Source organism: Nothoprocta perdicaria, unplaced genomic scaffold, assembly GCF_003342845.1.
Source record: "Nothoprocta perdicaria isolate Ctin4 unplaced genomic scaffold, notPer1 scaffold_8, whole genome shotgun sequence".
NCBI classification, from domain to species: Eukaryota; Metazoa; Chordata; class Aves; order Tinamiformes; family Tinamidae; genus Nothoprocta; species Nothoprocta perdicaria.
The window spans coordinates 7,120,643-7,138,131 of NW_020456087.1; the positions used below are offsets into that span (position 1 = coordinate 7,120,643).

At 35.6% G+C, this 17,489-nt stretch overlaps 1 protein-coding gene across 13 annotated transcripts in view; it reads right to left on the bottom strand.

Moving 5' to 3' along the window:
- Nucleotides 1-17,489, bottom strand: part of RALGAPA1 (Ral GTPase activating protein catalytic alpha subunit 1) — a 114,821-nt gene that overhangs the window by 25,451 nt on the left and 71,881 nt on the right. For all 13 annotated transcript variants that reach the window (XM_026051741.1, XM_026051731.1, XM_026051740.1 and 10 more), the window contains 6 exons: nucleotides 15,255-16,119; nucleotides 13,630-13,701; nucleotides 12,609-12,732; nucleotides 10,802-10,957; nucleotides 3,008-3,166; nucleotides 1,444-1,571 (listed from right to left, as the gene is read on the bottom strand). In XM_026051741.1, coding sequence (XP_025907526.1) covers nucleotides 1,444-1,571; nucleotides 3,008-3,166; nucleotides 10,802-10,957; nucleotides 12,609-12,732; nucleotides 13,630-13,701; nucleotides 15,255-16,119 — 1,504 coding nt within the window. The remainder of the gene's footprint in view (nucleotides 1-1,443; nucleotides 1,572-3,007; nucleotides 3,167-10,801; nucleotides 10,958-12,608; nucleotides 12,733-13,629; nucleotides 13,702-15,254; nucleotides 16,120-17,489) is intronic.

Sequence of the window (17,489 nt, forward strand, 5' to 3'; positions counted from 1 at the left end):
AACTGGTACTTTGTAAACTTAACAAGTCATGTTAACCATGASTTGCTTATTCATAAATCACAAACCAATGTTATTTGATTAAATAAAATATAAATAACACTTTKCACTGTTATCATGCTAATCATATTAAGTGACAGATACTAAGATTTTAAATAGAGGTGGAGAGAGCATGCAACATACAGCTCTCAGGAACTTGCTATTTCCTTAGATACTGAACTGGAAGTGATGTCTGAGGAATTTATTACAACTTGCCTATTCTTCTAAGAAGCTGAAATATACTTTTTTTTTTTTCCTTTTAGGACTGAAAGTTTGTTTCTTCCAAGTAAATTGTTTTTCCATTGCTCACCACTGTAGATCAATATAATGCTATCAGCTATCACTTTTCATGGTATGATGATGACAACACATTTTAAATTCCTTGATTAAGTCGCTTGAGTAATGACAAAAAGATTGGACCTTTCCAAACACGCAAATACAATGAATCAACATCTGTCATCTACAGAAATGGTACAAACGTCATCTAATGTGATCACATCAAACATCATCCATCATTCATCTTTAACTCCACTTCATCGAATTTAACATGAAAATAAAAATAAAATTCTACAAGCATTAACAGTTAATCTGAGAAAAAATACAGTATTTTAGAAATAGTTTATCACAAGACATATACAAATATCTACAGTCATTAAACATTTCTTTTGGATAAAAATTTAAACTTACCTTTCAATTGCTGAATAAAAACATAGCATTTCTCATTCACTTATCTASAAGCATTACAACAGAACTCAGTTTTCAAAAGAGGGAGGTACGAGTAGAGTAACTTACCTTTATTTTTTGGTTTGTAAATCTATTTTTTCTGATAGCATCCCTTTCAAAATATTACGATTAGTTCCAAAAGAAAAAAAATGAGACAGCCTCTTCTGACATCCTTACAAATAGGCATTGAAATTACTTTGACCACACTATCATACTCTTAAGTGAATAACAAGATTTCTCATTTTGAACCAAAATGGCATCCTTCATAGAACTGAAAAACAAAATTAAAATTAAGTCATGCAGAAATACTTACTATCACTAAGAAAGGAATGACAGTAACACCATGAAATTGTTATTTTGGAAAATAGTCTACACACACAATGGTAATTAAAATAATTTTGTTTTAAGGAGAAGTGATGAGAAATTGTATGTTCAAAAATACTAAATATAGAGCATTTTTTTTAGCTATGTCTACTTTCCACTTAATAAAAAGTTATGGTCTTCCTCTGAACCTTTCCTATCTGTTAAAGTTTCTTAAAGAAAACAACASCACAAGAAGTCAAAAATATTTTCCCTACAAAGATCTGACCAAAATATAGGGTGGCAGACAACATGAAGATCATATCATATACAGATCTGCAAGGGAATGCATATACTTTGGAAACCTTACMAGTGAAAGGATACAAGTTTTGATATAATGGGATTAATGATTTCAATGCACGGCTTGCATTTATAGCTGTTGCACGAACCATAATAGGAAGAACTTTTCCATTCACAATAGCACCATCAAAGAGTGGACCAAAAAATGGAACCTGAATAAAAGATTAAGAAATTCCACATGAAGCAAGAGCTTAGCCATAACAATTAGCAATCAACATTAACAATGGAGCACTCAAATATATCATTTTTCCTCCTCATCGCTAGATAATCAGGACAGTTATTGTGCTCCATGACAGACCTTTTCTCTTGCGAAATATACAGTCATATAACTGCCCTATATCCTTGGTAACAGATAACAGACTATGTGAAGAAAATCAAGCATCTGTTTGAATGCTGTGTCTCATCAACGCTTATTTTTAACATTTTCTGCCATAACCCTAAGGCAAGTCATGCATATGATGCTTATGAGATTCAAAGGTTAGATGACAATACTGTGGGTGGTAGTAAGCAAAGGAATAATTACTGCAATTTAAAAATAATGCTTCCTGTGGCTTTAYATATAACAGGTCCATAAGGAACMAATCAATGTGTAACATTCCCGCAACTACCGGTGGGCCTCTCACCCTCTACTTCTTTTCCTCTTCAATCTATTCTTTCTTGTTGTGTTATCTATGCAAATAGGTTGTAAGATTGTAASAGAAGAAATTCGTGGTGAAATTCAGCCTCTTTGGAGTGAGTTCTGAAACTAATTTCAACAGGAACACCATTTGATTTTATACCAAGAAAAAAAGAGGGTGGCAAGTATGCTTGTATGTGTATACACATGCACAGTATATTTAAACTCATTTTGAAAGCAAACTATATCATCAATGAACATCCACGTGYTTTTCTTAAAGTTTAAAAATCAAAATAAAATTCTCATTAGAATAGTCTCAAAAAAATTTGCACACTGGTTACCTTATCTACAGCTGTCAACTGAGGTTGGTAAAAAGCTTTGATGCTCCATATAAAAAACAACCAAAAGGTTCATATAACAGTAGATTTGTCGTTAAATTTTTTTCTGATCAATCATTATTTATCTTAATGCTTCTAATAAGAACAATGAAACATTTAAAATACAAAAATTCATYGGAAATAACATTATACAGAAAATTATTCAGTATAGTTACTACTAGTTTTATTTAAGTAGTAAACTTTAGTAGTAGTACTCTAAACCAATAGCTTTGAGAAGAAGAAAAGGGAATATGACACAGATATAAAGAAGCTAGAGTGGGATGTGATTCCACTCCCACAGTCATGTATCAAATTTGAAAAAAAAAWAGTTTAGGATTTAAATGATTCTACAAAGTATTCCAGCTTTGWTTATAGTTTATGATGTTAGCATATATGTTTGGTAGGATTGGGGTTCTGCAGTTTCAAGTTCTTCTGCTCGTGCGTTGCACTCAAAGATGCTCCTCTTCCTACCAAGCACTACAATTGCCAATGTAAAAGACAAATTATCTCATTGGGTCAATCTATTATCCCTATAAAACTCACAATATATAATAACTCAACGTATACAGGAAACACATACCCACACATCCCTTACCTCAGGCTTTTTCATGATCTGGATGCTGAACATGTGGTTTTTCATGGGGTAGATAACTATGAGAACGTCACCAAATTCTGTTGGAATTATTCCTCTTCTATAATCGCGAGTATGCTCAGACCAGACAATATGTACTTCATCATTTCCTAGATGTCTTAGCTGGAAAAGCAGGGATAAAACCCCATCAGTTTAAAGAGTTTAAATATATCCACAATCCTAGAGTGGTATTTAAGAGTCATATTCCACAAGGACTAAAAAGGAATATAAGAAAATGAATATGATAAATTACACTATAGTTCCCTTACCTTTTCAGTCTCAGCATTAGATTTTAGTCCTAGTTTGTGCTGTAACTTTTTATATATTAACATCAATGGCTATTTAAATAAATAAACATGACAAAACAGAACAGTGAAAGCTAACATATTGTTGAAATTATTTGAGAATACTTGGTGATTCAATCTGATTAACCAAAATACTTTCAGGTTTGCCATCATTTTTGATAGGCAGCAAGTTACTAAATTCAGACTTTTGTCTAAAATTTCTAGAGAAAAGTCTGAATTTAGTAACTTGCTGCCTATCAAAAATTTCTCTAGAAATTTTAGACAAACATCTGTTCAAAAGATATATATTTGAACGATCCTTAACCACTTCCTTCTAGCCAAATTGCAGACCAGCTACCACAATCTTTTGATTGTGTGAAGCTTATGAAAGAATAGCAAGTGCATTTTCCATGGCCCTCAGACTAACCAAATGTTATTTTTTTGGATGAAATCTGCAAACATTTAGAGAGGTAAAAAAACAAAACAAACAAATCCCGCACCAATCCTCCCCCAGAAAACATTTTTCAAAAGTTTTTCAAATTCACTTAAATTCATTCATGAAGATCAGTGAGGTAGCCTCAGTTCTAATCCTAAAACCAAACTAAGGACTATTATTAACACTTGAAATTGCTGCACTACGGGTCCAAAATGTTCTTTCTGATAAACAATACCATCCAAAAAAACAACTGTTAGCAATGGGGGAAGAAGCTTTATGTATACTAATGATCAAATTTTTTTTGTTCATTTCTGAAAATTCACACTAGATTCTTTCTTTTTTTTTTTTTTCTCCTCCTCACTGTGCATCATCAGTTATATGTTATATCTGACAATTTTCTTCACCTATATTTTTCAGTGTTTGCACAGCTTTAGCTAGTGGGAGTTTGTCAAACAATTCTCTTGCGCTTATTCAAAGGACAGCACTGGGAATTGCTGCTAACAGGTAAGAGATACTAATCTGAGCATTACAAAAGAAAATCCTTTTAAAAAGCGGCCACAATTTCAGGCATTCATTTTTTAAATGTAACTGCACTTTTAATAAAAGCAAGATCCTACAAGAGAAAGATTTTYTTCTGTTAAAATATAATAATGATAAACTGGCATGAGGGACTGACAGACCCATACTGAGAAGCTACCTAAAGGTTAAGGGAGGATGAGACCACATAACAAACAAGATGCAAGTCTGTTTTAAGAATAAAATCTTGTGGAGCATGAAAAAACTACATGATCCAAGGCTGATGGATGGCTATATGGCATACCTTTATTGAACTGATAGCCATAAAGCAGACCTAGGACTGATATATCCATCACTGCATTACACCATTCCTAATTCATCATCAACACTGGACTATTTACTAGAAGAATTGCCTCTCCTTTACTTATCATCTTTGGACTCACAGATAAAAAACTTATTTACTGGTAGATTTGAAACGTGAGGCAGTGACAGTCTACATGCCAGACAAATGGATTTAAAGGGCAAAACCTTTAGAGTGCTCAGACAGGACCGTTTCTTCAGGGCAACATCCCCTCTGAACTTCATTTCTCAAAGGTGCCATGTAAAGCTTCAGACTCCAGTTACCAAAAGGTGCAGATGACGAGTGACGGCACAAGCGTATTGACCACTTCTACCTCCCTAACTGGACATCAGTTCCTGATGCACTTTTAGGATGGATACCAAGATTGAGCATCGTTACTGATGTATGCTGCCAAATCAGACTGAAACTGATTTAGGAGTGTGGTAACAGTGAATTTATAACTGTTTCACAGGGAGGACTACTGACAAGAGGTACATATTTCTAGATGCCAAGTGAACTAAAGTCATTTGGGATTTTTCCCTCGTTTCTCAAAGTTTGCGTTATGTCCCCATAGAGGTGTGAAGATACATTCCAGGGTGTAAGCACTTAGTAGCTTTGCCAGAGCAAGAGGAAAATTGATCAGTTCCAAGTTCTTGCAGGTGTGTTCTGTCTCACGATCCCTACCAAGAATCAGTTGACAAAGGCTCAAATGGATGAAAGTGTAGAAAGGAACCTTTGTGACATACAACGAACTGAGAGGCAAAACCAGATGGTGCAAATAGACAGATGATGATACTCACTGTGTATCCTGTTTTATAAACAGATGTAGAGTACTCAAAGGGGCAAAAAAATGACAAAACAATAGGATGGTAAACAAGGTTGGGTATTGCTGATTTTGCCCTTGTGTTTGAAGAAAAATTAAGAGTTCAGTAAGCCCCTCTCTTCTTCTCTCAAGAGTAGCCCAGAATGAGCTCTAATCCTACCACAGGACTAGAACCTCTTTTAAAAGTCTTCACCACAGTCATCAAGCAAAGTGACTGAGAAAGCTTGAATGGCAGGAATATCACTCACCAATACCTTTGAYTCATAGAAGAGATCCAAAATCTGCAAATTATCTTGACAAGTTTTCCAGGGACTGCTAGTTTTTACATGAACTTTTTAAAAAGAAGAAATTAATTTTTTTTGTCTTCATCTTTCAGTTCCCTATGGAAGGAATTTGAATTGAGCAGCGTTCTGCAACAAAACTCTCCTGCAAGCACGGCAAATATTAGAATCCATCATTTATTGGAATTACTACATCAGAGAAGGGCCTTACCCCTATCAGCCTTAATATGGAGTCCTTATGTTTCCGTATTGGATTGGAGGCACCCCAGAATTCAATCTCTTGGACACAAAAGGTGCAAAGATACCAAGGCTCTAGCCACCTTTGTCCAAGTGTCATCCCRATGCTATTTGATATAATCAGATTTGGTGCACACAGGATATACAGATACCAAGACTGAAATCTGTATGAACAGTTACAGAAAACTAACCATAAACTGTGTAAAATATTAAACCCTCAAACTCAGTTCCCTATCTCATCTTGCTAAAATAATAAACTCTAACACTTACAGTTTTCTATATSTATAAATGACAATAAGCAATATAGAGTGTAAAACTTTGTTAGGGATTTAGAACAAGAATCTAAATAACAAAAATCACTAAAATAATGTTAGCAATCCAGGTAGTAGGTAATATACCATAGCTGAAATGCTCAGAATTGCAGCTACATATCAACTTTCTGATTTGTTACTGTACACACTGCATAAATGCAGATCAAACAGACCTAAAGATTTTATAATCTAAATAGAGGAAGATAGAAAATGGAGATGGACAAATGCAAAATAACTATAAAAGAGGCATGAAAGATTAGGAAAATGACTTTCCCAGCAGCATTCTGGAAAGACATAAGTGAAATAAGAAAGTACCTGTCAAGACCAGAGAAAGGAAGGTTTATCAAGGGTTTATCAAGCGGGGAGGTTTATAGACAGATTTGTGCGTATGGAGCAGAAAAGGCTACATTGCAAGAAACGTTATATAAAAAGGACTGAGTCTTGAGCACAAATTGAATGTAAGAATCCAGAAAGCAGACCAAATTTACGATGATTTTTGGCTACGGGCACAAGTGACAGGCTCAATAGTCATGTTATCCATGGTGATCCAGAGAGGTGGCAACGAGAAGGAGATAAAGAGTTCTGTTTTAGCCCTTCGAAAGCTGAGCTGACGGGAAAACAGCCCTGAGGAGATGTCAGAGACAAACTGATTTTTTAAGCTTGCTTTGAAACTCTACTCCATTAAAATAAATATATAAAAATGACCAACATTCAGCTTACCTGAAATTTCAAATTTAACTCAAAATACTTTAAAATATTCTTACTCTATAGTCATCATCATGTGTCAGCTTTCCTAATACGTTTATGTTAACTGAATACAAAAGAAATGTGAAATAAATATATCCAGGAGGGATGATCAAATCTAATTTTGATACATTAGTGTCATATGCTGTACATGTTACAATAGCAGCCAGACTTAATACTAAGCTGCAGGCTATACTGAAATTTCCAAATGGCAGATTGTTCTAAGTGATACCAAGTATAATTGRAGTAATAAACGATAGTAAAAGCAAAGCACACTGTCAGGAAGAATTTAAGTATTTACTTTTTAAAATTAAATGAGTTAGGTTTGGAAAGGCAAGACAAGTGAAATAATGCAGGGCTCAATTTACAGAAAATTCCTTTTATTTATCTGTTGCATTAACCCTTGAACTCTTGCCAAAATTACTGTAATTTCTAATACCCACTTACCTAAAGGAGGGAGAAAAAAGGCTATTCTATTTTCTTATGATACAACAGTCAGCCCTCAACTCTATTTTTTCTTCAAAAATATAAGTGTTCATAAAAAAACAGAAGCAAAAGCAGAAACATTTGTTAAACAGTGGCTTACTGCAGTTACTTTTTCCTGTTTCGTGTAGGCAGGCCCATATTTACTTTCTGCTTGATTTTTTTATGAAATATCATTTCAATTATATTTTGATATCTTATATACATATATTTTAAGTAAAGCAATAAGTGCACGGAATTGTAACTTAAAAAATAACTGGACTAATGATTTGCATTTATAAACCTGATGCTCCCCAGTACATATTAATATCAGAATTTAAAAGTACGTAAAAGATACTGAGAGCTATAATTCTCTTATAYGGTGAGAACAATGTCACATGTAATCTAGAATCATGTAGTACGGCCAAAACTCAAGATGAATCATATTCTAGGAGTTAAAAACACTACTACTAAGGAAGGAAAAATTGGCCAGGTAAGCTGTAGGGGCACACAAGTGAGCTCTTTGTGAACTAAGAATCATCTCTTTCTGATGCTTTCTTTGCAAAGCTTACTCTTTTTGTGAAGCATAATTGCTTTCTATACAAACTTATAAGAAAAAAAAATTATAGRCATTAAACCTTTCATTTATAATCTGCCAATTAAATATATATGTGTGTTAAATTCCTTACACATTCAGAAAGTTTTTATCTGGTTCTTTCTGAATTCATACTTCTTTCTTGCTTTGTTCATGTCTTCAGAGCCGAATATTTCAGAGGTATCTAGGACACTTAGTTTTATTTACTACTCAATAAGATTGACGGAAAATAAGCWTAAAAGTGGCTTGGCCTCTGAAGCAGCAGAATCTTGATTTTGCAGTGGCTGGACTGGCAGGAAGAAGTTTTGTTTTAATTTAATTTAATTCCCATTTATAAGATGAACCTATCATGTACCTCTAGGCACATTTACAATACAAAACAAAAAAAAAGAAAGAAAGAAAAAGCAGCATTTCCAAGCCAACTACTGCAAGTTTCCTTCCTTTTTTTTTTTTTTTTTCCCTGAATGAAATAAGGGAAGTGCAGAGAAACTCAAAGCTCCGCTTGTCCAGAGGTCACGAACGGTACATGCACTCAGCATAACCACAATTGCTGGCGCACACGGAGCTCTCCAGTGCTACCAGAGGTCTGCTATACAAGGAGCTTGTGCTGGACAGCACCTGATAAAAGATATTCCTCCTCCTGATGTGACCACAGGCACCATAAGGGGTTGCAGAACCTGTAGAAAGAACTAGACCAGTTCCCCGACTCGTGTTTCCTCCTCTGATTTTTCCTGATTCTACCAAGATGCAACTTCTTGTGATGCTTTTCTCAAGTTTGTTACAACATTCATCGCTGTTATTTCTCTACGAGGCTGGTTCATTTCTTCCCACGCAGTCCTYGCCTGCTGAGTAGGAACACCACGAGTCTCCCTCACTCCCTCTCCTTTTCCTAGCCTACTTTCATTAAACACATGTGAAATTAACACCTTTGAAATATATCTCTATTAAATTGGGTTGTTATGGACCAAAAGTTACTAGGGACTGACACACAGACCTACATTCACTGGAGAACTGGGCTATAAAAGAACAAGAACTACAGACAAGTAGAAGAAGAAGAAATKTCACTCAGCAAGAAAGTAGCTGGAATAAACACCCATCAACAGCTGAACTTGGATCCAGAGTTCAAGCATCCTAAATTTGTGGCAGAAGAGGAGGAAAACAAGCCCAAGGCAAACTGTTCATAAAGTCCAGGTGACATCATTGTCACAGGCTAAATCAGAGGGCGCCTGGACGGGCCCTGAACGGCGGCTGCCTGCAGGAGCTGCGCGCAGGTGCCGAATGCTCCTGCAAACAGGCACGCGCTCTCCCGGCGCCTTCTGCTCAAGCCTGCAGCCCTGGCAAGATTACGGAAGAAAAATGAGTCAGTTGTCACTATGACCCGTCCCTTCCCTTGTCAACACTTGCTAATGCTCTCATTCAAACAGATTATAAACTACCACATCMAGGATAACGATAAGCGATGTTTTAGAAAACCCTGTTTCGATTAAAAAGACAGAAAAGTCGGTCAATTTACAGGACTATAGTAAGAGCACTAATCTTGTTTTTAAGTTAGCTGTTTTTCTTTGAAAACATATCTRTAATTTCTTTAACAACCTAAAGTATTATCCTCACTTTCTAAAGTAAGCATAACAACCTAAAGTATTATGCTATACYTCATGAAATAAAAAACAGAAGGGACAGAGCATTGTGGGCATATAGGAAAAATATTTTTTAATAAATATTTTAAAAATAAAAAACAAAACAACTAAAATGCCACTGTGAGAAGTTGGAACTCATAGCCAGTTCATAATAATAACAATAACAATAATGTTTTTTCTTCAAGTTGAACACAAAGAACAAAAAAGTCATTAATAATTGAAGTTTGCCAGAGGCATGGCTATTTCTCTCTATACTAACTGTCTACTATCTAATTTAATTACAAGTATTAAGCTCCATGCTGAGGTCAACCAGCTTCAGTCCCTCCAATATTACACTTCAACCAGTGCTCATTAACGTGTCTACTGAATGGATTAACACATCTGAAGATGTATGTACAGAGAAGAGGGGACAGTCTAATGATAGCCAATTGTTCATTTATATTAGGACACATGTTTGAGGCCTTAACTTATTATCACTAATGTGGAATTTATTAAATTCTAAAGAAAAAAATACCAATACAGAAAACCATTTTTTTCTTAATGTGAGAAGCCACATCACTGTTGAGCATTTGTGTTTGCTCCAAAGCAAWATATGCTGTATGCAATACAACCAAATTCCTAATTTTTAAGCTTTATTTTAGAAAATAAAAATATTAATAAAAATCCCATCACTCTTAAGTAAACAAGTCATCTTAGAAAGTATATTCCAACAGTATTCTAATAATACAATATTAGATTATTCAAATATTCTAAGAATTCATTAATCTGCATTCGAAGTCTCAAAGTACTAGATCACCCTTGTGTTTTCTTTTGTTCTAAGTACTACATCCCTCCATTTTTCAAGATTATTTAGGGGATGCCAGGAACATTTACACTAATGGCAAAAATAAACACTATGGCAAAATCAGAGTTTGGTAAAGAATAATGTATATGACACAATCTAATTCAATAAAATGCAAACTACCAGGAAATTAAGGCATTAAGACATTTTGATTTTTTTAGAAAAAGTTCCTGTATTTTCTTTTTAGAATGACTTCTCTTTTTTTCCTTCTGGTTTATTACTAAATATAAGCTTGCTATTCAGATACCTACCTTTTTTGTTAGAGAGTCATCTGAATCAGAGGGCATTCTTGTTGATACATGAAACATTACTTCTACTGTAGAGGTAGCAAAATACGGAGTGGTCAATCCAGTGCTTTTGTTTTTTTGTAGTCCTCCCATAAAACCACAATGATTTGTAAGATTTACCTAGGGGCAAAGCACAGGAAACATAAGCAAAAAAAAAAAAAAAAAAAACAGGTGATAAAAACATTCTTTAGATAAAGTTTTTTAAATTTTCTAAAAATATTAAAGGTCCTTTTCACAATACATTCAAACATACAATTATGTTCTTTTGAAAGAACTTAAGGGTCCCTAATTAGACTGGGAATCAATTGCAGGGCAGTGTCATTCTATATCCCACGACCATCACAGATGCTGACAGAAAAATAAGGTTAGAGAGAGAAAGTGAGGGAAGTGTTCACAGGTTTATCTCCTGATTCGTTGACTGTAATCCTTTTTTTGTGCTTTCTAAATTTTTAAAAATTCCATAATACTGCATCAGGTCTGAACTAGTCCTGGAAGAACTCCTGCATGACAGTTAGATAACTTCAACTTGCCTTCTGTAACTTTTCCAAGATAAATAATCATTCCTTGAAAATGAGAAAACTAAATAAAACAGAAAGGAGGCTAATTGCAAGTTCATAAACAAGTTTGTAAGTGCTAGCTCTATGGGAAACAGATTGATGCTGAAGTGACCACATTTAATGTGCTATTTCACTTTTGCAGCAGTGCCTAAAGAAAGCTATATCACAAATGTGAATAATTTAACCTCAGTCCACAGGGGATATGTTTGCTTTTAGTTAATAACAGGGCCAGTATTTAATGTTAAGAAGCTAAAATTTGCTATGTCCTCATGAAATATTAACCTATATTACCAAATGTTTAATCTAGTTACCAAAATTAACAAACTGACAGAAGATACTTGAAGAAACTAATGTGATGTTTTGGGGAAAATATCATGCGACAGAGTCAGCAGAGCTTTAACAGTTTTTCTCTGTTCCTATGGAAAAGTCAGACTCCATATCCCATTGTTCATCTAGTAGTTTTCTTACACTCCTAAAGAGTAAGAACAGAAACAAAGATCATGGACACTCAGACAAGTTGCATCAGGAACACAAAAAGTGTAGAATTACTGATACAGGCAGCAAAGCAGAGCGATTCCCATACTTTTGTGGGATATATCTGAGTTAAACTTGACTCACTGTTCACTACAAGGACAGTTAATCCTGTATAGTCAGAAAGAGAGGATCCTGAAAAGGAAAATCTTTTAACACTATCAAACTAGTGTTTAAATAGCGGCAATTCTCTAGAGGTTATAAGGTATGTCACAGTGTTTCTGCCTGCTGAAGTGTGTGAACAGATGTATGCTGCAGTGGAATACAGGGGGAAGAGAATATAGAGAAGTTAAGTACTTCTTATAAGAAAAGAAAGAGATGTTCTTTCTTTCTAGATTTCCAAATTTGAGCAAAACTCAAACTTTCATGGATTTAACACTTTGCAGGCCCACAGGGCAATCAAAATGCACCTCAGTCAGTGTCCTGAAAGTCAGGTACAAGAGTGCACACTATTGAATCATCTATGACTGCACAGACTAAATAAAAAAAAAATCTATAAATAACTAGTATTGGTAATGAAACTAAACCCAGAATTCTTCTCCGTATATCCTACTTGCAAAAACAGTAAAATTTCAGGGTTTGTGATTAATAACAGCAATCCAAAGAATTAGAAGATCTAGAGTGATATATAAGTTTCCTCTATAAACAACAAATTGAGAATAATCTTTTTTTAAAATAAATACCTCCCAGCCAAGGCCGGCTACGAAGTCCTCATAGGCTTGGCTTCCCCCAGTATTAGTAAGAATGGAGTGTTTGTCTTCTTGCCCCTCAGCGACATAAAACACCGCGATCTTGTGCGTCTCTCGGCTGTAAAACACAGGATGGTCACTGCACCACAGAGCCCTTGCCAACATGCAGACCAACAGACACACGCAGCATGGCTTTGGAAAYTTAAGACACGATAGCACAAGTGCAGTGCAACCTACGTGGCTTCTCCACGGACTTCCCATATTCTCACTCTGCCTTTTCTAGTTTGGTCTCTTCCGAAGCTTGAAGTTTTGCTGTGCACTAAAGCATTTTCCCCTGCAAATGCCTTTTCAGCACTGAAATATGGAGTGTTGCTAAGCAGAACCGGCTGCTAAAGGAACAGCCAAACATAAAATATAGCTAGGAGTAAAGGAATAGCTATGAATAGAAAAACTCCTACAACAGAGGCTTATTAGTATTACACTACATATTAACAATGTGCCACTTAGCAACTGCTTCTTATGCAGATGAATTAAGTACCTTTAAGTGCCATCCTAAATGCAATCCTAATCCTAAATGCCATCCTAATACACAGGCAGTGGGGCAATTGAAAGTGATTTCTCACACTTCTCTGACTCGGTACTCAAAAGTGATATGATTGTATCAAAAATCAGCTCCTAGAAATCATCAATTTCTCAGGCTACTTCGAAGGCATCCAGTCTCCAAGCAAAAGAGCCCACCCCATCCTCCCACTAATATTTTCCCTGCCCAAACTACTCTGTGTTATGAATGAAAATAATAATTTATATTGTATTTATAATGGTCATAATTTTTATAGCTTACTTCAAGTTACTATTTCATGATACTCTGAAGAATTCCATTCTACAAATAATACTTTCAATTACAGTGCAAAACACAAGGATCATTTACCTTTTTTTTTTAACATTTACATACAAATAAGCCAGAACCATTTAACTACCAGTGTCCATAAAATAAGTAGTCATAAAAAGAATTTACCATTGTCTTGAGTCTAAATTTCTGAGTTCTCGAAGCAACTTTTCATTTTTCTTCAAGAGATGAAAGCTCCTTCTAAATAGAGAAATTTTTAACACTTTTATGACCTGTTCAGCAATGGATACAGAGCAGTACAAGAAAGGTACAAGAACATTTCCAAGTCCACTTGAGAAACAGTCACCGAATGTGTTTGCCTTTTCAACAGCCCTTTTCTATAAAAATGMTTAAGATATCTTTCAAAAATATACAAGCAATTTTTTACTCTAGGAAATCTTCTATATCCATTAGAGCTCTGAGAAAAGCCTTTACCTCTTTCCACTTTCTCCTAGCAAACTATTGGATCCAGCTGCGATCAATCTCCTCTGTACAGAAGAATGGACAGAACTCCCTTTGAGGCACATATAATCTGCACTTCACTAGGCCAAAATATGTGTGCTTAGTGACAAAAGACACTCAAGACATAATCGACCATCCTAGGGAATGAGAGCATTAAATGCTGAGCTTTTGCTTTTCTGAACTGCAGAAGAGAACAGGGCATAGCTCACTGGTCACCCAAAAGCTGTAACAATTTAAATAAAAAACGTGTAACGTTACAGCAAGAAGGGCCCTTTCCATATTGCTTGTTGTTTTTTCTTTTTTAAATTTGGCTTAAGATGCTTCTTATAAAACACAGAAATGAGTTTAAGAGCAGTACTATGCAAAACAGACCGCTTTGAGGAATTAAAGACACAAATAATATGCGTTAAAAGATCAAAATTCTTGACTCTGATGATTTCATCTGATTCCAGCAATAGCTCAGTGACATTGGTCTATTCTTCTACAGAATAACCATTTCACCTCAAACTAAGAAAATAGTTCAGTGATTCCATAGGGAATTTGATCGCTATGGCAAGCAAAGGCAGACCCTTAAATTCTAGGATGCTAGTGTCTGTATGCACTCATCTGTATGTGCACACATACACCTAAATACACCCACATAAAATAATGAAGATATCATAAACACAGAAAATACTCCTGTTACTGAATATGGTTTGTCTCCTACTGTTCTAAGCAACACGCTAGCACTGCCAATGTAGAAGTAAATGCTTGGGGACAAATATCCTTCTAGTTGGCTAACATGGATGCAATGCTTTYGGGCTTCGTGTAAGCATGTTCTTAGCAAGCAGAGCAACAGGATCCTGCACAGCAACACAGCAGCTGGGAATGTGACTGTTACAGGGTCTCAATCAGGTACAGAAAATGAATCATCTTGGCAGCAACATACAGGGAAGCAAACAAGGCAAAAAGATATCTTCTCTATCCATATAACATGCCTTTGTAGAGTTGGTGAAAGGATTACTAGAAAGCATAGCACTCCTCCTCAAGCTGTTATTATAAAAAGACAGAAACAGCAATAAAGGCAATAGGCACCTCTTTTCTGTCTAAATGACAGATGGAAAGGCAGAAGAATCAGCCAAATTCCCCTTGGCTGCAAATTCCTCCCTTCTTAAAAAATGTTGATGGCTGGCTTATGGTATTACTGGTTAATGTACTCTATGACCAACTACTACTACTACAACACAAGAATTGAACAACAAATTTAAAAATTAAAGAATTCTTTAACACTGGGTGTTATCTTTTCTTTTTACCTTTTATCCCAAGAATTCATTCCCAGTATACTGAGAAGCAATCTGCAGTAGTAAAACGCTGACTGGGGCTTTTGTGACGTTGGCTCCTCCTGCTCCATAGCCTTCATATTTAAGTCATTGAAGTGTTTCTCCACAAACTCCCTCTCTTCCGTGTGCTGCTTCAGAATCGCATTGATGACATCATTCTCCTGCTTTTCTGAGATGCAGACTRGCTGAGGAGCAGGGATGTTGAGCGAAACACCAGTTCTCTGTAGGCATTCAGGGCTTGTAACACCTAAATACTGTAAGAGCTCATCAAGGGCATCTTCCTCATCCGTAATTGTATCCCATGTTGGCACCGTGTCTCTAAATTTCCTGTTTACTTGGAGCGTAATTCCATCCCTTGCAGACACATCCTCCACATGCTCATAGGATGAATGAGTATCTTCTGTTTTTTCTTGGTGAGATAAAGAAAGTGCAAAAGACGTTTGTTGGGAAGATGCACATAAAGAGGATGGTCCATACAAAATGGCAGAATCCCACGAGTACTTGCCAGAGAGGTCACGCACGATAATCCTGACGTTCGAATTAGCGGATGCAAGTCCTGCAGAGAGGCCTCCTCCAGGCATGTCTTCTTCCGCTTGGATTTGTATACAGGACACCAGGGAAGTATTGTTTAGCACAAAGAACTGCAGGTTCGGGTTCTCAAAAAGTTCAGGAGAAAGCTCAGGGCTTTCACTGTACGGATTGTCATTGTTTTCACACACTTGACTGGTTAGCATAGCGGGACCTCCACTCATCGGATAGTGGCCTAAGTGGTTGACTAGGTGTGTTATTACAGTACGAGCAGCAACAGAAATGAGTCCTTGCTGTATGTGAGTTTTCACTGTGGGAGAAAAGAATACAGAGTTTAACAGAGAGCTGGGAAAACAACATGGTTTTACATTTTTTTTTTTTTTTTTTTTTGGTTCTTCTTCCTCGGGAGTTTTAAACTAAGGATGAGTACAGCAGGATTTGGATGAAGTCAACTCAGTAATGGAAAAAGGTATGTTTTGAAGAATAGTGGTCTTATTCATGAATAGAAAGATAAATAATATAAATAAAGAAGAAAGCTAAGGGTTTTACACCCTAACAAATTTCCTTATCATACTTCTGCGATCAACTTGGTTCTTTTAAAATACTCAGCAGCATTGCTTAATCTAGTGAAATAAATCTTGAATTATTGATGAAGTAGAGACTATAAGTAGTCCATTTTCCAAAACAACAATGGATTTGATACACACCATTTATACACACCATTACTTTGTGAAAAACATGGAACAAATATCAACAAAATATCTAATCCATTTTAACTTCTCAAGGAATCATAGAGCTGTAGGTTAAGGTAGGAATGACACTGGATCACTTTAAAGTATCATATATGTATATTGAACACAATCTAAAGGTAAAATAAAGATAAAATAAAAGTCTTATGCTGTCATGGCACTTGAAAAAAAATCAGGCTGGAAAAACTTGGAGAGTGAAACCAAAGTTAAACATACCTATGTAAAAACAACCTTGTAAAATATACTAGTATTTAAATATGATGATGCCACATCTTTTTTGTTGCATATTTCTCACTTGTACACAATACCATCTATCTAAATTTGCAAACAGAATTTCTTAGTGTTCATACCAAACCCTGCTAGTCCAGTATGAGATTGTTAATTGCAGCCTTCGATCAAATCAATTTACGTTACTCGTGAAGCACAGAGAGGTCTCAAAGAAACTCAGGCCACCAGGCAGACAACTCCCAGCTGCTCCTGGTGCTCGCTGGTAACAGCCCTACTTGAAACACTAAATACTACAGTGTAGAAGATCACAGGTAGAAGAGAACACAGGATCAGGGTGGCAGAGCAGATACTTCTGCATCTCTCTTGCAACAGGACCTGGAAGCCCTGGAAGCCCCTGAATTTGAGGATTACAGGGAGAGAATAAATGAACACTGTTCTTCAAAATTACATAKTGTATTTTAAACTATTTTAAACACCACAAACAGCAGAAAGACTTTTTACTGTTTTTTTCTTTTCTCACCAAAGAGCTATCAAACAAGTATATTCTGAAATAAACTTGATTTTTTATTCAGTATTTACTGAATGTAACCCCTTGGAGATGTAATTGTGGTATAATAAATCATCCTCCCTTATATTGCACATATGTACAAAATAACATAATACTCAATTTCTTTTTGCAGTGCCTAATTGGCTTTATGTGGCA